General features: G+C 35.4%; 1 protein-coding gene and 1 non-coding gene across 3 annotated transcripts in view; one reads left to right on the forward strand and one right to left on the reverse strand.

Moving 5' to 3' along the window:
- Window positions 1-19,010, reverse strand: part of LOC103598575 (activating signal cointegrator 1 complex subunit 1) — a 76,965-nt gene that overhangs the window by 53,837 nt on the left and 4,118 nt on the right. For both annotated transcript variants that reach the window (XM_008582591.1, XM_008582590.1), the window contains exon 2: window positions 13,692-13,811. In XM_008582591.1, the coding sequence (XP_008580813.1) occupies window positions 13,692-13,811 (120 nt within the window). The remainder of the gene's footprint in view (window positions 1-13,691; window positions 13,812-19,010) is intronic.
- TRNAI-GAU lies at window positions 2,798-2,870 on the forward strand. The gene has a single exon. It is a non-coding gene; the product is annotated as a tRNA-Ile (tRNA).

Here is a 19,010-nt window from a genome sequence, read left to right on the forward strand (position 1 = left end):
AGGAAGGAAGTGAGGAGGCTGTCAGAAGCCACCCAGGTTGTGGGTGGGAGGTGGTAGATTCCCTGATATATGGGAGTCAAGAGGGAAGGTGATTCTAAAAGAATTTTTGTCCTGAGCAATCAAAAAACTGAATATCAAAAAAGACAACACATTCAAGGATTCTTGAGAAATTCTGTAGTGAGGGAAGGGCAGCAATCAAAAGGAAAGGCAGTCGGAAGCCGAGCTGTGAAGACCCCTGTGAGTCAGGCAGGGTTGGGCTCTTGTTTGGCAAGCCATAGGAAACAGTGAGGGCTTTTAAGAAGAAACACAGGGAAAAACTAAAGGCATGGAAACCAGGTAAGACAGATGTTGTGCTTCCTTATAGAATTGTCTTAATTTCTTTTTTCTGATTACAAAAATAACACATGTTCATTATTGAGAATATGGAAAGTGCAGAAAAGCATAAAAAGGAAAACGTAAGCTCACCATTCACAGACAAACATTCAGCAAAAGGTTTGGTATTCAATCTTTCAATTGCTTAGGACAAGTAATAAAAGATTATAACAAATAACGAATGCTGGTGAGGATGTGGAGAAAGGGGAACCCTCCTACACTGTTGGTGGGACTGTAAATTAGTACAGCCATTATAGAAAACAGTGTGGAGGTTTCTCAAACAACTACCATACTATCCACCAATCCCACTACTGGGTATATATACCCAAAGGAACGGAAATCAGTTATGTCGAAGGGATACCTGCACTCCCATGTTTATTACTGATCTATCCACAATAGCCAAGAGTTGGAACCAACCTAAATGTCCATTGACAGATGACTGGATAAGGAAAATGTGGCATACGTACATAATGGAATACCACTCAGCTATAAAAAAGAATGAAATTATGCCATTCGCAGCAACATGGATGAGGTTGGAGAGAATTACGTTAAGTGAAATAAGTCAGGCACAGAAAGAGAAATACCACATGTCCTCACCCATAAGTAGAAGGAAAGGAAAAAAGGAAAGAAAGAAAAGAAAAGAAAAAAGAAAGAAGGAAGGAAGGGAGACCGGTCCCTGGCTCACTCGGGAGAGTGCAGTGCTGATAACACCAAGGCTGAATCAAGAGAGTAACCATTATCTCTTCAGAAGGAGAGAAGAAATCTAGGGTAATTAGAGGGGAGAGGGAGAGGCAGAGGAGGATGGGGAGAGATTGGACAAGGGGGATAAAGGATAATTACGATTTCTAACAACATGTATGCTAGTAATACTAATTTGATCAACATATCTCAATGTAAAACCACCAAAATATGTGTCATCAATTTTCATTCAATGAATAAAATAAAGGGAAAAAAAAAAAAAGAAGGAAGGAAGGAAAGAAAGACAGACCACAATAATACACTGAACTTTCAAAAGGAGAGGGGGACAGGGAGATGGAGTTAGGGAGAAATTGCATAAGGGACACAAAGAATAATTATGATTTATAATAATGAACATCCAATTAAAAACAAAATTAAGACATACTGGATTTAAAAGTTTCTGATTAATTCCATCACAGAACCATTAAATTTTGGAATATTTCTAAATATTACAGCATTACAGCATAACTTAAGTCTGAACATACCGTGTGCTACAAAATCCACCTCAATTACAAATCACAACAGAATGATGCCTCACTTTTCTCTATATTCTATTAAAGAAAAAAAAGTGGACGAGGAGTTCAGCTATACAGAAACAGTGCAAGAAATAATAGCATAAGGAAACTGAATAGACCACATGAAAAAAAAAAAAAGTTTCCAGCCTTGTCTTTCTGGAAAAGTAGAATTTCTGCTGATTTACAGACTTAGAACTTTGAAAAAACTAAAGTCCTTTAAAACGTTCTAGTCTAACTGCTCTTTTTACATAGGAAGAAATGATGCACAGACAGGTCAAGTTGCTCAAAGTCAGTGACAGAGGAACTAGAATCCACGTCTCCTGGCAACCAGTTCTGCTCTGTTACCAATTCACTGTGCACTCCATGAAGTCTGCCTCTCTGTCTCATTCACTTTATCTCTGCACCTAAATTAATGTATAATTGACACATAACTGGTGCTCAATAAAGAGTTGTTGCAAGCATGCATGCGTGAATTCATAGATGACCAATATTTTTGAAATTCTATTAAGAGAACTTAAGGGTACCTGGGCATTATCACTAAATTTCAGACTAATGTCAAAGATACTGTATTTGACAACACATCACTATATTTCTAACAGTATATTCTTTCAATTCTTATTTCATTGATCCTTTTCTGTTTGATTATACATGACTCACAATGCTTCTTTCTCTATGCCTTTGCTTCTTCATAAGCAAATGAAAATAGTATAGGTTGCTATAAAAAAATAAGTTATTCTTAAGCAGCTTTATCATTTAGAGAGTACTTTGGGTTTGAAAACACAGGCCAGTTATCAATGCTTTAAACCAAAGCTCTTATTTAAAGGCCTGTAAGTGCTACAAAGCCCAAACATTCCAGAGCTATCTTTACAGACACAGAGTTTGTACAAACTCCCTAGAAAGTACAAATTGCAGGCTTTTGCTTGGGCTTCTCCCCTCCCCCAATTTAATTCAGTTCAATTCAATTCATATTCCCGAGTTCTTACTGTATACAGACATCATGCTAGTCACTACAAGAATAAAAAACTAAGCAAGCATAGTCCTTGTTATTAATAGACCTACAATCTATTAAGACAACAAAATTTTTGTTTTTATTTTTATATAGACTAGAAAGTAGACTTTAGTAATGACACAGCAATACAAAGTGCTTTGGGTAATTTAAAAGTAGAAGGACTGGCCGGTTAGCTCAGTTGGTTAGAGTGTGGTGCTGATAACACCAAGGTCCAGGTTTGATCCCTCTACTGGCCACCTGCCAAAAATAAATAAATAATAACAAGATAAAAGTGGAAGAGATTATAGTTGGGTTAGGACCGGAATAGGCTACAAAGAGGATGGGCGTAGGACAAGAAGCTATCTGCACTCAATGCATCTATGTATATCAGTTAAATGAATAAATGACTTAAATAACAAACATTCACTGAACATCTACACATAAACCATGCATTATAAAAGGCACTGGATATATGAAACTGAAAAACACATACTCACTGCCACCAAGAATCTTATAGTCTGCCTGAGAAAAAGAAGAAGAAAGGATGGCAAGAAGGAAATCGACAGCATTTGAACACAAATGATAAGGAATAGTATGATGGAAATTTTAGTCACAAGAAACAATAATAACAAAGACACAAAGGATCACCAAAAAGCAGTGAAGTAAGCTGGGACCTGGGGCAGGTACAAGGTAGTGTGAGATAAAGATCAAAAATTAAGTTGGTGTCATACTGGAAGACTGTGAATGAGGATTATTAATTCAAGAGATGATGTGAAATGATGGGAGATTTTTAAGCAAAGAAGTCCTATGGTACATAGGCTATAGCTTCAAAAGACTGATATAGTAGTATTTCATAATACCTATATACACTGACGTTAAAGTAATGTCTACGTTATATTTCATGAGAAGAATGAACTGCAGAATATAAGTAATGTGATCTCATTTGTGTAAAATAATATGCATAGACAATGATTCTCAGCAGTATTCGCTCTGGGGAAGAAAACTGGGACAGTCAGAGCAAGGGGGAAACAAGCCATTTAATTTTCACTTTACCAACTGTAAGGTTTTCCTTTTATAAGAGAAAAATGAAAAAAAGTCTGGCTGTGAAAGGAAGATGGCAAACTATGTACGGTTACTCTATGCTGCAGAACTGTGGAATTTAACTCTAATGCATACATACATATACTTTTTCTTCTCACCAAACTGCTCAAAAGAGTAGACCATACTCACTTATTCTTAATGTCCTTTTTCTGCCCTCTCATGAGCGCAGGCTTTACAATCAGAGTTGGGTCAAACTATAATTCTACCACTTCCAAGCACATACTAATTACTACTGACCTTTACCTGGCCAAGTACGGTAGGTATACTTAAGCATAACATTTGCCTGTTATACCAACATTGTTAAAAATAAATAAATAAATAAATAAATAATAAGCTGAAAGAAAATAAATTCTTTGCTATCCAGAAATAACTACTGATAAGATTTTTACTTAAGCATAACATTTGCCTGTTATACCAACATTGTTAAAAATAAATAAATAAATAAATAATAAGCTGAAAGAAAATAAATTCTTTGCTATCCAGAAATAACTACTGATAAGATTTTGATATACACAGACTGACTTATTTCTCTCTTACAATTGTATATTTACAAATTGTTTTGTAATCTCCTTTTATCATATAATATGCTATAGTGAACATTTTCCTGAGGCATAATTTTTAGTCAATCCGTTGCATTCTCTATTCTATTGATGTTCTATAGTTTATTTCCCACCAATCTGATTTTGATGACTATTTAAATTGTTGCCAGTATTTAGCATTATATATGATACTATAACATATTTTCATATAGCAATACTTGGCCACATGTCTTATTAATTCCATTGGATAAATTCCTATAGGGAGAATTAGCAAGTCCAAGAAATATAAAATAAAATTTTTGGAATAAAGGGTCAACTTGTTTTCTGGAAAGTTGTCCTAATTTATACTTTTACCAGCAGTGACCTTCTCATGTCACTTATCAAACATCTACTTAATTTTTTTCTACTTTTAAAATTAGTCTTTCTTTTAATAGATTAAATCTTAATTAGATTTAAACTCCTCAAAGTAAGAGCCACTCCCCCCACCCCTTTATTTTTTCAGGCTAGTCAAGCAGAGCAGCGGGAGTGGAGAAGGAACAAAGAAATCTGTAACTGCTATAACTGGTTGCGGTCAATTAGTCGTAAACACCACTACACTGCTGGACTCCACCAGCTCATTTTACCCATTTCTGTGTCCCTTATGGTGTCTAATACAGTACCTGGTTTTTTGTAAGTACTAAACTATGTATTTTGGGGTATTTATCTTTTGTCCAGTCGCTTGTTAGCACGTTTACTGATCCCTTATCAATTTTAAAGCTCTTTAATGTATTTTTAGTAGACTTATATTATATGAAAATAATAACTTTGTCTTTTTAAGTGTCTCTGTTTTTATAGCTTAGGTATTAGTGAGGACTTTAATAATGTGTTTAATATTAATGGTTATCGTAGGCAACCTTAGGTTCTTTCTGATTGTAATGTAATAGTATATTGCCATTCAATATGATTGTTGATTATTCCTTTAAAATAGATATTTATCATATTGGGCATTCTATTTTCCAAAAGCTTCTAATAAGAAAAGGTTTGAATTTTATCCCAAGTCTTTTAGGCATGTATTTAGATATTATTTTTTAATTTGACCTATCAAGTAGGATATTTATTATTAGATTTCCTGGTCCTAATTCATCTTGCATTCCTGAGATGAACCACCTTAGTCATGGTGGATCATACTCATCTTACTCCCACTCTCCAATTTCAGAAAATTGCCAAATCCAGCAGATTTTAGCATTCCTGCATCCATGTATTGATTCTTACTGCTCGTGCTCTAGTTTAGGCCTGCTTTGCTTCTTACCTGGACTATAGTAATGGCTTTTAAATGTACACCTTCTCCTCCTATTCCTGACCCCTCATTTCGATTACATATGTAGTACATAAGTACATTAAATTTACATAGAAGCATCTGGGGACAATTGACATCTTTATAAAACTGAATCTATTACAGTGTGGTGTTGATAACACCAACATCAAGGGTTCAGATCCCTGTACCAGCCAGCTGCCAAAACAAAATTACAATTGAAAAAAAATTTCTGTGTAATAATATAATTTTTAAAAAAAAATTTTTTTTTTTAAATCGTCTAAGGGCTGGCTGGTTAGTTCAGTTGGTTAGAACGTGGAATTCAAGATCCAGAGTTCAGTCCCCGTACCAGCCAGTTGTTCCCCTCCACCTACTGTTGAAAATGGACAGTCTCTCAATTTATTTATAATTATCTGCAAAAAGGTCCTGCACATGCTTTGTCATATTTATTCCTAATAACCTTATAATTTTTGTTGCTACTGTAAATGGATGGTGTTTTCTTTTAAAGGATGTTCTCTATTGTTGGTACAAAGAAAAGCAATTGATTTTATAATACTGATATAGAAAACCACCTTACTAAACTCTTATTATTTCTAATAACTTGGTAATTTTAGGTAGCTTTGTTTTATCTCTGGTCAAAAAACATGATCTGTGGGGCTGGGCACTTAGCTCGGTTGCTTAGAGTGGAGTGTTATAACACTAAGGTCAAGGGTTCGAATCCTCATACCGGCCAATTGCCAAAAGAAAAAAGAAAATATGATCATAAGATACCAACTCACTGAAATGTATTAAGCCTTACTTTATGATCCAGTATGTAATCAATTTTTTTCAACTGTTCTGTTGCCTGAAAAGAATATGAATTCTCTAACTGCCAGCGATATAACTCCAGAAACAACTATTAGATGAGGCTTGTTAAGATATTCTGTACCTTTACTGATTTTACACCTGCGTGACCTACCAATTGAGAGGTATGTTGCAATTTCCTCCTATGATGATGAATTTCTCCATTGCTCCCTAATAAAAAATTAATTATACAAATTTTGCTTAATCTACTTTGAGGCTGTTCTATTAGGTTCATACAAGTTTAGAATTGTTATAGCTCACTGGTAAATTGGACTTTTTATCATATATAATAGCCCTCTCTATTGCTAATAATGCATTTTTTTCTTTAAGCCTATATGTGCAATATTAATTCTGTTAGGTCTGTGATACACCATATTAATAAAATCAAACACAAGGACCATATGATCATCTCCATTGATGCTGAAACAGCATTTGATAAAATTCAACAATCATTCATGACGAAGACCCTCTATAAGTTAGGTATAGACGGAAAGTATCTCAACATAATTAAAGCCATATATGATAAATCCACTGCCAATATCATCCTGAATGGGGAAAAGCTGAAAGCTTTTCCTTTAAGAACAGGAACCAGACAAGGATGCCCACTCTCACCACTCCTATTCAACATAGTGTTGGAAGTACTAGCCAGAGCAATCAGAGAGGAGAAGGCAATAAAGGGCATCCAGATTGGAAAAGATGAAGTCAAACTGTCTCTGTTTGCAGATGACATGATCCTATATATCGAACAGCCTAAAGTATCTACAAAAAAACTCTTGGAGGTGATAAATGAGTTCAGCACAGTAGCAGGATACAAAATCAACACACAAAAATCGGTAGCATTTCTATTCACCAATAGTGAACATGCAGAAAGAGAAATCAAGAAAGCCTGCCCATTTACAATAGCCACCAAAAAAATAAAATACCTAGGAATTGAGCTAACCAAGGATGTGAAAAGTCTCTATAATGAGAACTACAAACCACTGCTGAGAGAAATTAGAGAGGATACAAGAAGATGGAAAGATATCCCATGTTCTTGGATTGGAAGAATCAACATAGTGAAAATGGCCATACTGCTCAAAGTGATATATAAATTCAATGCAATCCCCATCAAAATTCCAATGACATTTCTCTCAGAAATGGAAAGAACTCTCCAGACATTTGTATGGAATAACAAAAGACCTCGCATAGCCAAAGCAATGCTGAGCAAAAAAAATAAAGCTGGAGGCATAACACTACCTGACTTTAAACTATACTACAAAGCTATAATAACCAAAACAGCATGGTACTGGTATAAAAACAGACACATTGATCAATGGAACAGAATAGAGAATTCAGAAATCAACCCACACACTTATGGCCATCTGATCTTTGACAAAGGCACCAAGCCTATTCACTGGGGTCGGGACTGCCTCTTCAGCAAATGGTGCTGGGAGAACTGGATATCCATATGCAGGAGAATGAAACTAGACCCATACCTCTCACCACATACTAAAATCACCTCAAAATGGATTAAAGATTTAAATATACACTCTGAAACAATAAAACTTATTAAAGAAAACATAGGAGAAACACTTCAGCAAATAGGGCTGGACACAGACTTCATGAATACAACCCCAAAAGCACGGGCAACCAAAGGAAAAATAAACAAATGGGATTATATCAAACTAAAAAGCTTCTGCACAGCAAAAGAAACAATTAACAGAGCTTTGTACTATTTCAACATGTGCTGTAGATGTGTCTTTTATAAAAAGCATATAACTAAATTTTGTTTGCATCTAATCTTGGGATATCTTAACTGACAAGTTGATTCTATTAACATATAATTATTGTATGTCTGGACTTCACACCATCTTACTTTTTAATTTCTACTCATTCCACTTTTTTCCATGCTGTTTACCCATTTTTGGATTGAACTGTTCCTTTTCTTCTTTTTTCTACTTCGCAGAGGAAAAATCTGATTTAAATGGTTCCATCCTTTTAAAAGTCAGGCATTTCATATTCAATCACTTAACGGAAATCTTTAATGTAAAATATATGAAAGCATACAAAGAAAGTTGAGTGTATTTTTATTACAACATGGCTGCTTCTCCACATCTCTTGTATTGAGTTGTCTTTTCACATAAAGAAACAAAAGATTGAATGCTGCTTAAAATCAGGGCCTTGTCTTACTCACTTCTGTATTAATTTGCACAGCCTTGCAAAATACCTTGCACAAAGGAGGCATTCAAATAGTTTTCAGATTGAATTAAAAGAGGTGAATAAGTCCTTTAGATACAGCAAAGTTGGGGAGGGGAATCTACAAATCTTTTTTGAAATAACACAAACATGGCTCTTCTTGTGAAGAGGAATGGACATAGAAAAGAGAAAACAGAGCTGTAAGAGAGATGGGAATTTCTCAAAAATATTCTTGGTTGATCACTGTTGTAGATTGGATGCCCCAACCTCCCCACCTCACTGAGGCTTAATCTCCACTGTTAACTGTTGAGGGTGGGAAATCCTATTATGGTAATTAAAGGTGGGGCCTGGAAGAGGTCATTAGATTGTGTAGGACCATGCCACATAGCAAATGGATTAATAATGGTGGTCAGGGGCATGGCTCTGAGGAATTTAAAAGGAAAGCACATGAAGAGTTTTGCTCTCTGCTTGACCATTTTCTGCAATTTGAGACCACTGGGTCACTGTCACCACCACCAAGACCCTCACCAGATGTGTTCCCTGCACTGTGGAAACTGTAAGCCTCCAAAACTGTAAGCAATAAATTTTGTTTTCTTAATAATTACCCAGTTCTGTGTATTTTATTATAAGCAACAGAATCAGACTAACAAAATCACATTAGTGAATTCAATTCAGTGTACATTTCACAAGACTTTTTAACTTACAAAGTCTTGACAACAGGAAGTGTACAAAATGTGTAGGACTGGATTTGTGGGAAAATACAGGGTGTATTCACCTTCTGAGCCCTTACCCTTCCATTTGTGTGGGGACAAACTATGTCTGAGCACAGTCTTTGAAAGACATTGAGTTTCTATACCTCTTATTTTCTTTCAATCTCAAAGCTGCTATTTTCTATACATGAAGACCTATAGAACCAAGGGACTAACTGTTAAAGCAAAAGGTAAACATATCCAGTGAAAACACTTAAGGAAATGACTTTATCATCCTTTCCCAATGACCACTCTTTTCCCCTCTGGGAGCCACTAAGGATAGTATAAACCAAAACTGTGGAGTTTGTGTCATATGTATGTTAAAACAGAATTAAAGCCCTAGATTTAAGAAAAATTCACTATTTTGATGAAACATTGAAATCTCATGTAATTTTCCACATGGTTTCATGTTAACTGTATGTCTAAGGCTAGCACAGATTGTAGTTTTACAATAGCAAGGTTTAAATTGCATAGTTGCATAATAGTATCTACCTCATATAGATGTAGCGAAGACTAAATGGAGATAATACAATCTAAACACAATACCAGGCAAGAGTAAGTGCTAACCAAGAGTTAGTTGTAATTTCCCCAGAAACTATGCAATCTAACAGCAGCAGCATCAACAATAGCACTAACAAAAATTAAATAAATTCCATCTCAAAGGATACGGAAACTAACAGAGGTCAGGCTGAGTGGCCATGACACACTGTGATATTATATGGTTGATCAAGGAATAAAAAGCCATGACTTTAATACATTTAAAAAATCAGCCCAAAAGAATTGAATACAGCTCTATTCACAATAGCCAACAGGTAGAAACAACACAAGTGTCCGTCAAAATGATGAATGGATAAACAAAATGTGGTATCTCCATACATGAGCTATTTGTTATTCAGTCATAAAAAGGAATAAAGTACTGACACACGCTACAACATGCATGAACCTTGAAAATATTATGCTAAGTGAAAGAAGCCAGACACAAAAGACCACATATTGTATGATTTCATTTATACAAATATCCACAATAGGCAAATCCATAGAGACAGAGATTAGTGGTTGCCGGGAGCTGAGGAGGTGATATGGGGAGTAACTGCATTTTAATGGGTATGGATTTCCTTTCAGGGTGATAAAAATGTTCTGGAACTAGACAGCAATAATGGTTTGCAGAATGTACTAAATGCTGGGTAAATAATGGTTGTTAATGTACTAAATGCCACTGAATTATACAATTTAAAATGGTTAAAATGATGAATTTTATGTTATGTGAATTTTACCACTTTCAAAAAAAATGGATCAAAATTTTCCATTTTATTCTAGGAGTAAGAATTGGAACATAGTCTATCCTATTCAACCTAGCAAACACACACTAAAAATCTGTTATGACATGGCTTTGCTATTTATGTGTACCTTCGCCAAATTATTTAAGCTCTCTGAATTTCCCTGATCTACAAGATGGACATGGTATCTATCTTATACAAACACTGCAAAGATTAAATGGAGATAATACAATCTAAGCACAGTGAAAGACAAGAGTAAGTGCTAATCAAAAGTTAATTATAATTTCCCGGGAAACTATGCAATCCTAAATGAAATAAAATCTTACTTATGCCAGAGGTTCTCACAATGTGGTCTATAGACATCTGGAGATCCAAGACTCTTTCAGGGAGGCCATGAGGTCAAAACTATTTTTATAATGGTTATATAATATTATTTGCCTTTTTCACTGGGATGACATTTGCGTGGATGGTGCAAAAGCAACAGTGGGTAAAAATGCTGGCACCTTGACATAAATTATAGCAGTGGCAGCAAACTGTACTACTAGTAGAAGTATATTCTTCACTATACACTCACTAGCTTTTTATTTATTTTTATTTTTTATTTTTTTCCTTTTTGTCTTTTTTCGTGACCGGCAACGGATCGCAACCCTCAGTGTCGCGCCCGTACCGGACCGGGACCAGCAACGGGATCGCAACCCTCGGTGTTGCTCCCGCCCCTCGCTCAGCCAGTGAGCGGCCGGTCTGTATGTGGGATCCGAACCCTCGGCGGGAGCGCCACCGCACTTCCCAAGCGGCGCACTATAGCAGTGCGCCACCCGGCCGGCCCCAGCTTTTCAAAAGCCAGTTTCCTTTATCCTTGTGAAGTAGTAAGAATGATAAATTTTATTAAATCTCAGCTCTTAAATACACATCTTTTAAATATTCTGTATGATGAAATTAGCAGTATGTATAAAGCACTTGGGCTGTACACTGAAGTATACAGCTGTCTGAAAGAAAAGCACTTGTGAGCTGTCTGAGTTGTGAGCTGAACTAGCCTCACATGGAACTCCTCACATGAACTGCTCCATGGAACACCATTTTTACTTGAAAGAACAACTGACAGACAAATTATGGTTATTCAGACTTGGCTATTTGGCAGAAATTTTCTCAAAAAAAAACTTCAAGGAAAACATGTCAGTATTTTTTGCCAATAATAAAATCTGAACTTTCAAGTGAAAATCAGAATTTTGGAAAATGCATATCTGCCACCATGAGTTTGACAGCTTCCCAATACTTAAAAGATTTTAATGAAATTGGTAGTTATATTAACATGTTTTTAATATTGCATTTTAATAATGAAATGTGTCAACATTGGAAGATATGTGTAACTCAGTGAACCAGTATCTTCTAAATAACCAATGCTACAAAATTGTGCACGGGTTAAAGATTCAGTCAAAATGCAAGACAAACCAATGGATTTTCATGTAACATAGCACAAAACATTCATTGATATGGTTTCAGATTCTGCATTGCAACTAACCTTTAAGACACTATGACTTGTCAAGTTGTAGTGTAGTATCAAATGTCCACAATTTTCTGAAAAGGTCATTAATGTACTCTTTTCTTTCCCAACTACGTATTTGTGTAAGGCCAGATTTTCTTATATACTTCATTCAAAACAATGTACTACAATAGACTGAGTGCAGAAGCAGATATGAGAAGCCAGTTGTCTTCTATTACAGAAATTTACAAAAATGTGAAGCCTTGCCTATTTTCTCACTAGATTTTTTTGGTTTGGAAAATAGAGTGATTTTTCATGAAAAATATATTACTTGTGTAAACAAGAAATGATTTTATTGCTATTATTTTCAAATGAATTAACAAATACTACATTTCTCAGTTTTAATTTCTAATAAGGTAAATATTGACAGATATAACCCAATAAACAAAAGCTCTTTGGGGTTCTCAATAATTTTTAAGAATTTAAAGAGATTATGAGACTAAAAAGTTTGAGAATTTCTCAGATCACTCACTGTTTCTATTCACAAAGCTGAAAAATCATCTGCTCCATACATAGTAGTTCTACAATGCTGTGAAGGCACTTGGATAGTTAGATGTCCTAGTATATGATCTCCTGTTAAGTAACAATGTACCCCTGGTTTTTAAGGTACAGTCATCAGAATGCTCTTTAGAAGAGAAAAATCTGGCAAAGAACACAAAAAAACAGATTCTATACCATTTTTAATTCCTTCCCATCCAAATTCATTTCCAATTGAATTGAGGTAAGAGATAGTTGGGATTATCAATTAGAATTAGCATAACAGAAATCTTGTAAGAGATCCTGTAGGAAAGCAAATAAATTTGGGGCCTGCCTAGAGACTCAGATATTCTCCAGAGAGTTTACTGATTCAGTGTGAGCCCTGTTCTACCTTGACCTAAATGAAAAGACCACAAAAAAATAAACTTCCAATTCAACTTGGGCTTTCTCTACTCACCAGAGGCCTTGAGTCAACTAATAAGGGGCACTACCTTTGGAAATGGCTCTAAATGCCTAGAACAGCCTTAGAAATTGCTTGGACTGAGAATCCGTAAAAGTGATCTAAGTGTGGTAATAACAAAATCTAAAGAGACTAAACATTTTTTGATGTTTTGATGATGTAAGTATGTATCAGGCACTGTTCTAATCATTTTACATAGATTAATTTAATCTTAATATTCCTACAAAGTTGGTAACGTTTTCATTCCCATTTTGTCCTGGTATTCTCACTACATCTACGTTACATCACATTTGAAACTCACATCCTAAAATGCCATCCTTTCTGCCTCCTATTATCCTGGAAAACATGAAAGCAACACTGAGTTCCACAAAGACTAGATTGTTGCTAACAATACCCACTATTCAAGTAACTTAATAGTTATTAGATAAAACGTCTGATACATACTTTTTCCTACAACAAATTCCTCTTTCAAGATATTAGCTTACTATTTTAAAAAAAGGAAGAAAGAACTGACACATTCTTTACAATAATAAGATCTCAAAGAAAGGGAATCAAAATAAATTGAAGTTCCAGGGATGCTTTTAAGTACCTCTCAGTTGAAACAAAGGAGTATTCCAGAAATATACCTGTTGGAGCCATCTTTCATATGAACTTTGGCATAAAGAACATCCACCATGCCAGGATCATCATTCATGTATTCTATCCCTGCCATCTCTACTTCCAGTGGTTTGCCCTCAGAAATATCACTGCAAAGAAAAAAATAGAAAAACATTAGAGTTTTATAATTGTTTAAGCTAAAAGGGCTATTATATTTTGAAACATGGTTAATAAACATAGTCAAATATTATAAAAATGAAGTCGTGCTTTTTTTCTAACAAAATTATCTAATTGTCCTTCTAATTTCAATATGAATAAATGTTCAGTGCACACAGATTGGAAAACACAGAACAGTATTTCCAATGACACACTATATTTACCCCAATACCCATTATTAGCACTATCTAATAGAAAATGTCAAGGAATGACAGTTCTGATGGACAAAGACGTTTACTATGTTGGTCTCTCTCTCGGGCATCCAATTCTCTTCACTATCTCTACAAGTTACGAACAGTGTTTCACTCGTATAACAATGGTAGAGGTGTTTACTGATATTACATCTTTAAGAGCAATCTGGCAATATTTATAAAAAGCCTTCAAGAACAGAAACCCTACGCCCACACAATTCCATTTCTAGGAGCCCATCCTAAGGAAATAATTATGAATTTAGCTACATAATCAACCACAGTTCTTTACAGAAGAATTCCAACTAATAAATGCAGAATTCTAATTGTGCCAAATGACAAAATTAGAATATCCTCATTTTGCAACCGCTGACAAAATAATGGGTCTAGACAATGATCGTCAATGGCTACTAAAACTTAGGCAAAAGGCTGGGGAAAAATATAAAGAACTCTATAAATGGGAACTCTATAAACAATGAATCATGGTGACCACAGCTGAACCCGTTGATCAAGCTTAACACCACACAAAAAAGAAACAACCAGACAATATGTCCCTCCTGAAATGGTGTAATAACAATACACTCATACTCATGAGAAATAATTAGTGCATAGAGTTTTAACTGAGGTATGTTTGGAGTAGCAAAGGATTGGCAACAGACTAAAAGTCCAATAACATGGGGCTCATTGGATAAATAGAATACTATGAGCAATAAGTAAGCCATATATGTGACTAGGAAGCTTTTTTAGGTATTCATATGGAACCATTACGTCTTTAAGTTTTAAAAAAGGTACACAACAATGTGCATGCTATGCTATTTGTGAAAAAGATAGGTATAAGAATATATACATATGGACATACATACAATCTCTGGAAGGATACAAAGAAACTAGAAACATTCCTTGCCTCTAAAGAGGAGCAGGTGGTTGGTGGGAGAGCAGTGATAAGGAAACTCTTCACCGCACATCCTTTCCACCTTTAAAATTTAGAACCTTCTAAATGTATTATCTATTAAAAAGTTAAAATAAAAAAATATGCAAAAGAAGCCAAAGACAAAAGTGTACATAGAGTCAGCCCTATGTATCCAAGGGTTCTGCATATGCGAATTCAAATAAACACAGATTGAAAATATTTGGAAAAAGAAAAACAATAAAAATAATACAAAAAGAGAAAATAATATGAATTTTTAAAATATAACTATTTACATGGCATTTACATTATATTAGGTATTATAAGTAACCTAGAGATGATTTAAAATATAAGGGAGGGTGTACATAGGTTATATGCAAATACTATGCAATTTTATATAAGGGACTTGAGCTTCCACAGATTCTGATATCTGCTGGGTTCCAGGAATCAATCCTCGTGGACAAAGAAGAACAACTGTACTGAATAATTCTACTTATAAGACATTAAAGAACAAGCAAAACTAATCCATGACAACAGAAATCATAACAGTGGTTGTTTCTGGAAGAAGTGAATTTACTGGAAAAGGGCATGAGGGAGCTTCATGAGGTGATAGCAATGTTCCACATCTTGACTGGGGTGAGGTTATGTGAGTGTACGCATTTGACAAAACTTACCAACTCCACTTAAGATCTCTGCATTTTACTGTACGTAAACTATACCTCAAAGAAAAAACATACATATATGTGTATAAAACGTATGGGACTATATACTCCAAAGTGTTAATGGCAATTAAGTGGTAAATTAAAAGTGATATTTTAGTTTTTCTGCAATTTTTGGCTTTTCTAAAATTAACATATATTACTTTTATGTTAAGTAAAACCCCACCATCCTATTTTCTTCCCAGACTCCTTGCACAGACCTGTACTTCAACCAGAAAAGGCCTTGTGTCAAACTGAAACCCAGTTCGCTATATACAGCCTTCTCCAAGCCCCATGAGGGTAGGCACTCTCTCCATCTTACCAACTCCTGTATCCCCAGCACTGGCACAATGCCTTTATAGACATATAAAATGTTTTTACAGACATATAAAACGGACGCTTAATAAATCTCTGGTAAATATTAAATCGATTTCTACTATAAAGAGGGAAGCCACTCTGGACAATTTTGAGAAGAATGCTGTCACATGCTAATATTGTCATTGCATAAAAACATGGTACTGGGAGCTTCTGGATAGCTCAACTCAGTATGCTGAGAGGGTGGCGCACCCCAAGTCCATGGGAACAGAAGCTCCTGCACTCAGGACCCTTCTGGACTTCACCCTATGTATCTTTTTGTCTGGCTGTTTATTTGTATCCTTTAAAATATCCTTTATAATAAATGGAACAATTTGAAAAGTTCTCATCATGACTCATCACACCTAAAATAATTCAGTATGTATCCTCCTAACAATAAGGTCATTCTGAACTATAAGAATAGCCACCAGCCAAGTCCCAGATGAGTTTCTGGGCACATGCAGGGCAGATCTAAATAGCACTGCAAAGACTCCAAAAACTGAAATGACTTTGGGAGCCCCACCCACAGAAGGCTGAACAGAACTTGCAAGTTGAAACTAACCAGGTCAAATATTTGTTTAAAACAAAAAAAGTCAACATTCACCTTAGCATTTAAACAAGACCTAGAGCCTCATGATATAACATTCAACATTTCCAGGATACAATCTCAAATGACTTGGCATATAAAGAACCAAAATAATTTCAATTTGCAGGGGAAAAGAGATGAACAGTCAAAACAACATGATGACACAGATGTTGGAATTAAGTGCCTGACAACAACCTTAAAGCAGATATTATAAACATGCTCCAACGAGATAGGGTAAACACTCTTGAAACTAATGGAAAGACAGAATGTCTCAGCAAAGAAATAGAGGTTATAAAGAAGAATCAAATGGAAATATTAGAACTGAAAAACATAACAACCAAAATATAAACACTCACTTGATGGGTTCAATAGCAGAACAGAAATAATAGAGGAAAGAGTCGTTGATTTTGAAGATAGATCAAAAGAAACATCAAATATGAATAATGAATCTAAACAATAAAGAGAAAAATAATTGGGAAAAAAAAAAAGAACAGATCATCAAGAATCTATAGAAAAATACCAAAAAGCCTAATATTCAGGCCAGAGTTCCAGAAAGAGGAGGAGGAGAAAGAGTGTAGTGAAATATATGAAAAAATAGCGGCTGAAAACTTCACAAATTTGACTAAAGACATAAACCAATAGATTCAAGAGGCTCAGTAATCCCCAAACAGGATAAACACAACAAAATTCCCTCCTGGATTTATCGTAATCTAACAGCTGAAATCTAAAAGGCAAAGAAAAAATCTTGAAAGCAACCAGAGTAAAATGAGGCATTCATTACTAAGGGAACAATGATTCAAATGAAGTGGAACAACATTTTTAAAGTGCTGAATGAAAGAACTGTAAGTACAGAATTCTATATCCAGAGAAAACATCTTTCAGGAATGAAGATGAAATAAAGACATTCTCAGATGAAGGAAAACTAAGAGAATTCATTGCAGCAGAACTGCTCTAAAAGAATGGCCAAAGAAAGTCTGTCAAAAAGAAGAGAAATGATAATACAACAAAACTTGGCACACCAGGAATGAAGGAAAAAAAACATAAATGCACCGTGCTGCTGTCACTCTGTAATGCCAGTGCCATCTCTAGTTCCTGGAACTCCAGCAAGAGAAGTGGGTAAGTCAGGAGGTTTCTACACTATGGCTTATACAAACGGACTGCCTGCAAAGAAACCAGTGGTAAAACACCCAGGAAACAACTGGCTCCAAAAGCTGCACACAAGAGAATGCCCTTTACTAGAAGGATGAAGAACCTCATCATTACAGGCCTGGCACTTCGGCACTCTATGAAATCAGACATTATCAGAAATCCACTGAACTTCTGATTTACAAACTTTCCTTCCAGCATGTGGTGTGAGAAATTGTTCAGGCCTTTAAACCAGATCTGTGCCTCCAGAGTGCAGCTACTTGTGCTTTGCAGGAGGCAAGCGAGGCCTATCTGGTTGGCCTTTTTGAGACACCAACCATGTGCTATCCACACCAAATGTGTAACAATTATGCCAAAAGACATCCAGCTAGCATGCCACATACGTGGAGAACATGCTTAAGAATCCATTATGATGAGAAACATTTCATTCTCCAAAAAAAAAAAAAAAATTCTCTTCTTCCTGTTATTGGTAATTCTGAACATTCCATATTCTTTCCATGGGGTCAAAAGGTATCAAGTATGTGACTGCAAGTGGAAAAACAGGGAACAGAAATCAAGTATTGGCAGTTTTTCCCTTTTCATTTGTGGGTGAATTTTTAATATAAATGTGGTGAAATAAAGCATTAATGCAAGACAAAATGTTCCAGTGAACAAGTATCAGCAGTTCAACTTTATTTATTTATTTATTTTAAAAGCTGACTGGTAAGGGGATCTTAACCCTTGACATGGTGTTGTCAGCACCGCGCTCTCCCAAGTGAGCTAACCGGCCATCCCTATATAGGGATCCGAACCGGCGGCCCTGGTATTATCAGCATCACACTCTCCCAAGTGAGCCACGGGCCGGCCCTAGCAGTTCAACTTTATACAATTATAAATAAACCTACTAAATTTTTCTGGGAAAAAAATAAAATGTAAGCTCAAGGACAAAAGAACTTTAGGATCTATGAAAAGACAATTCCAAAAAACAAACAAAGTTGTCTTGATATTGAATCCAGGCCACAGGGATGCTCTTTGTAGCCTAGGAGTCCTAATGATAAAGATTCCCTTAAAACTTCAAGGCCATACTATTGCAAAGACCAGAATTTTTCTCAGTAAGAAACTAAACATCTCAACTATTTTAGGCAGATACCTGATTAAGAAAAATTATGACCCTGACCATAAGTTTCCCTGTGGCAACTTCTAATAACAAGTGGGACATTTAAAAACATGAGCCAATCTCTTAAATGTTATCTGAGGCCTGTAGCTTTAATCAA

This window comes from Galeopterus variegatus, unplaced genomic scaffold (assembly GCF_000696425.1).
Source record: "Galeopterus variegatus unplaced genomic scaffold, G_variegatus-3.0.2 Scaffold2672, whole genome shotgun sequence".
In the NCBI taxonomy this organism is placed as follows: Eukaryota; Metazoa; Chordata; class Mammalia; order Dermoptera; family Cynocephalidae; genus Galeopterus; species Galeopterus variegatus.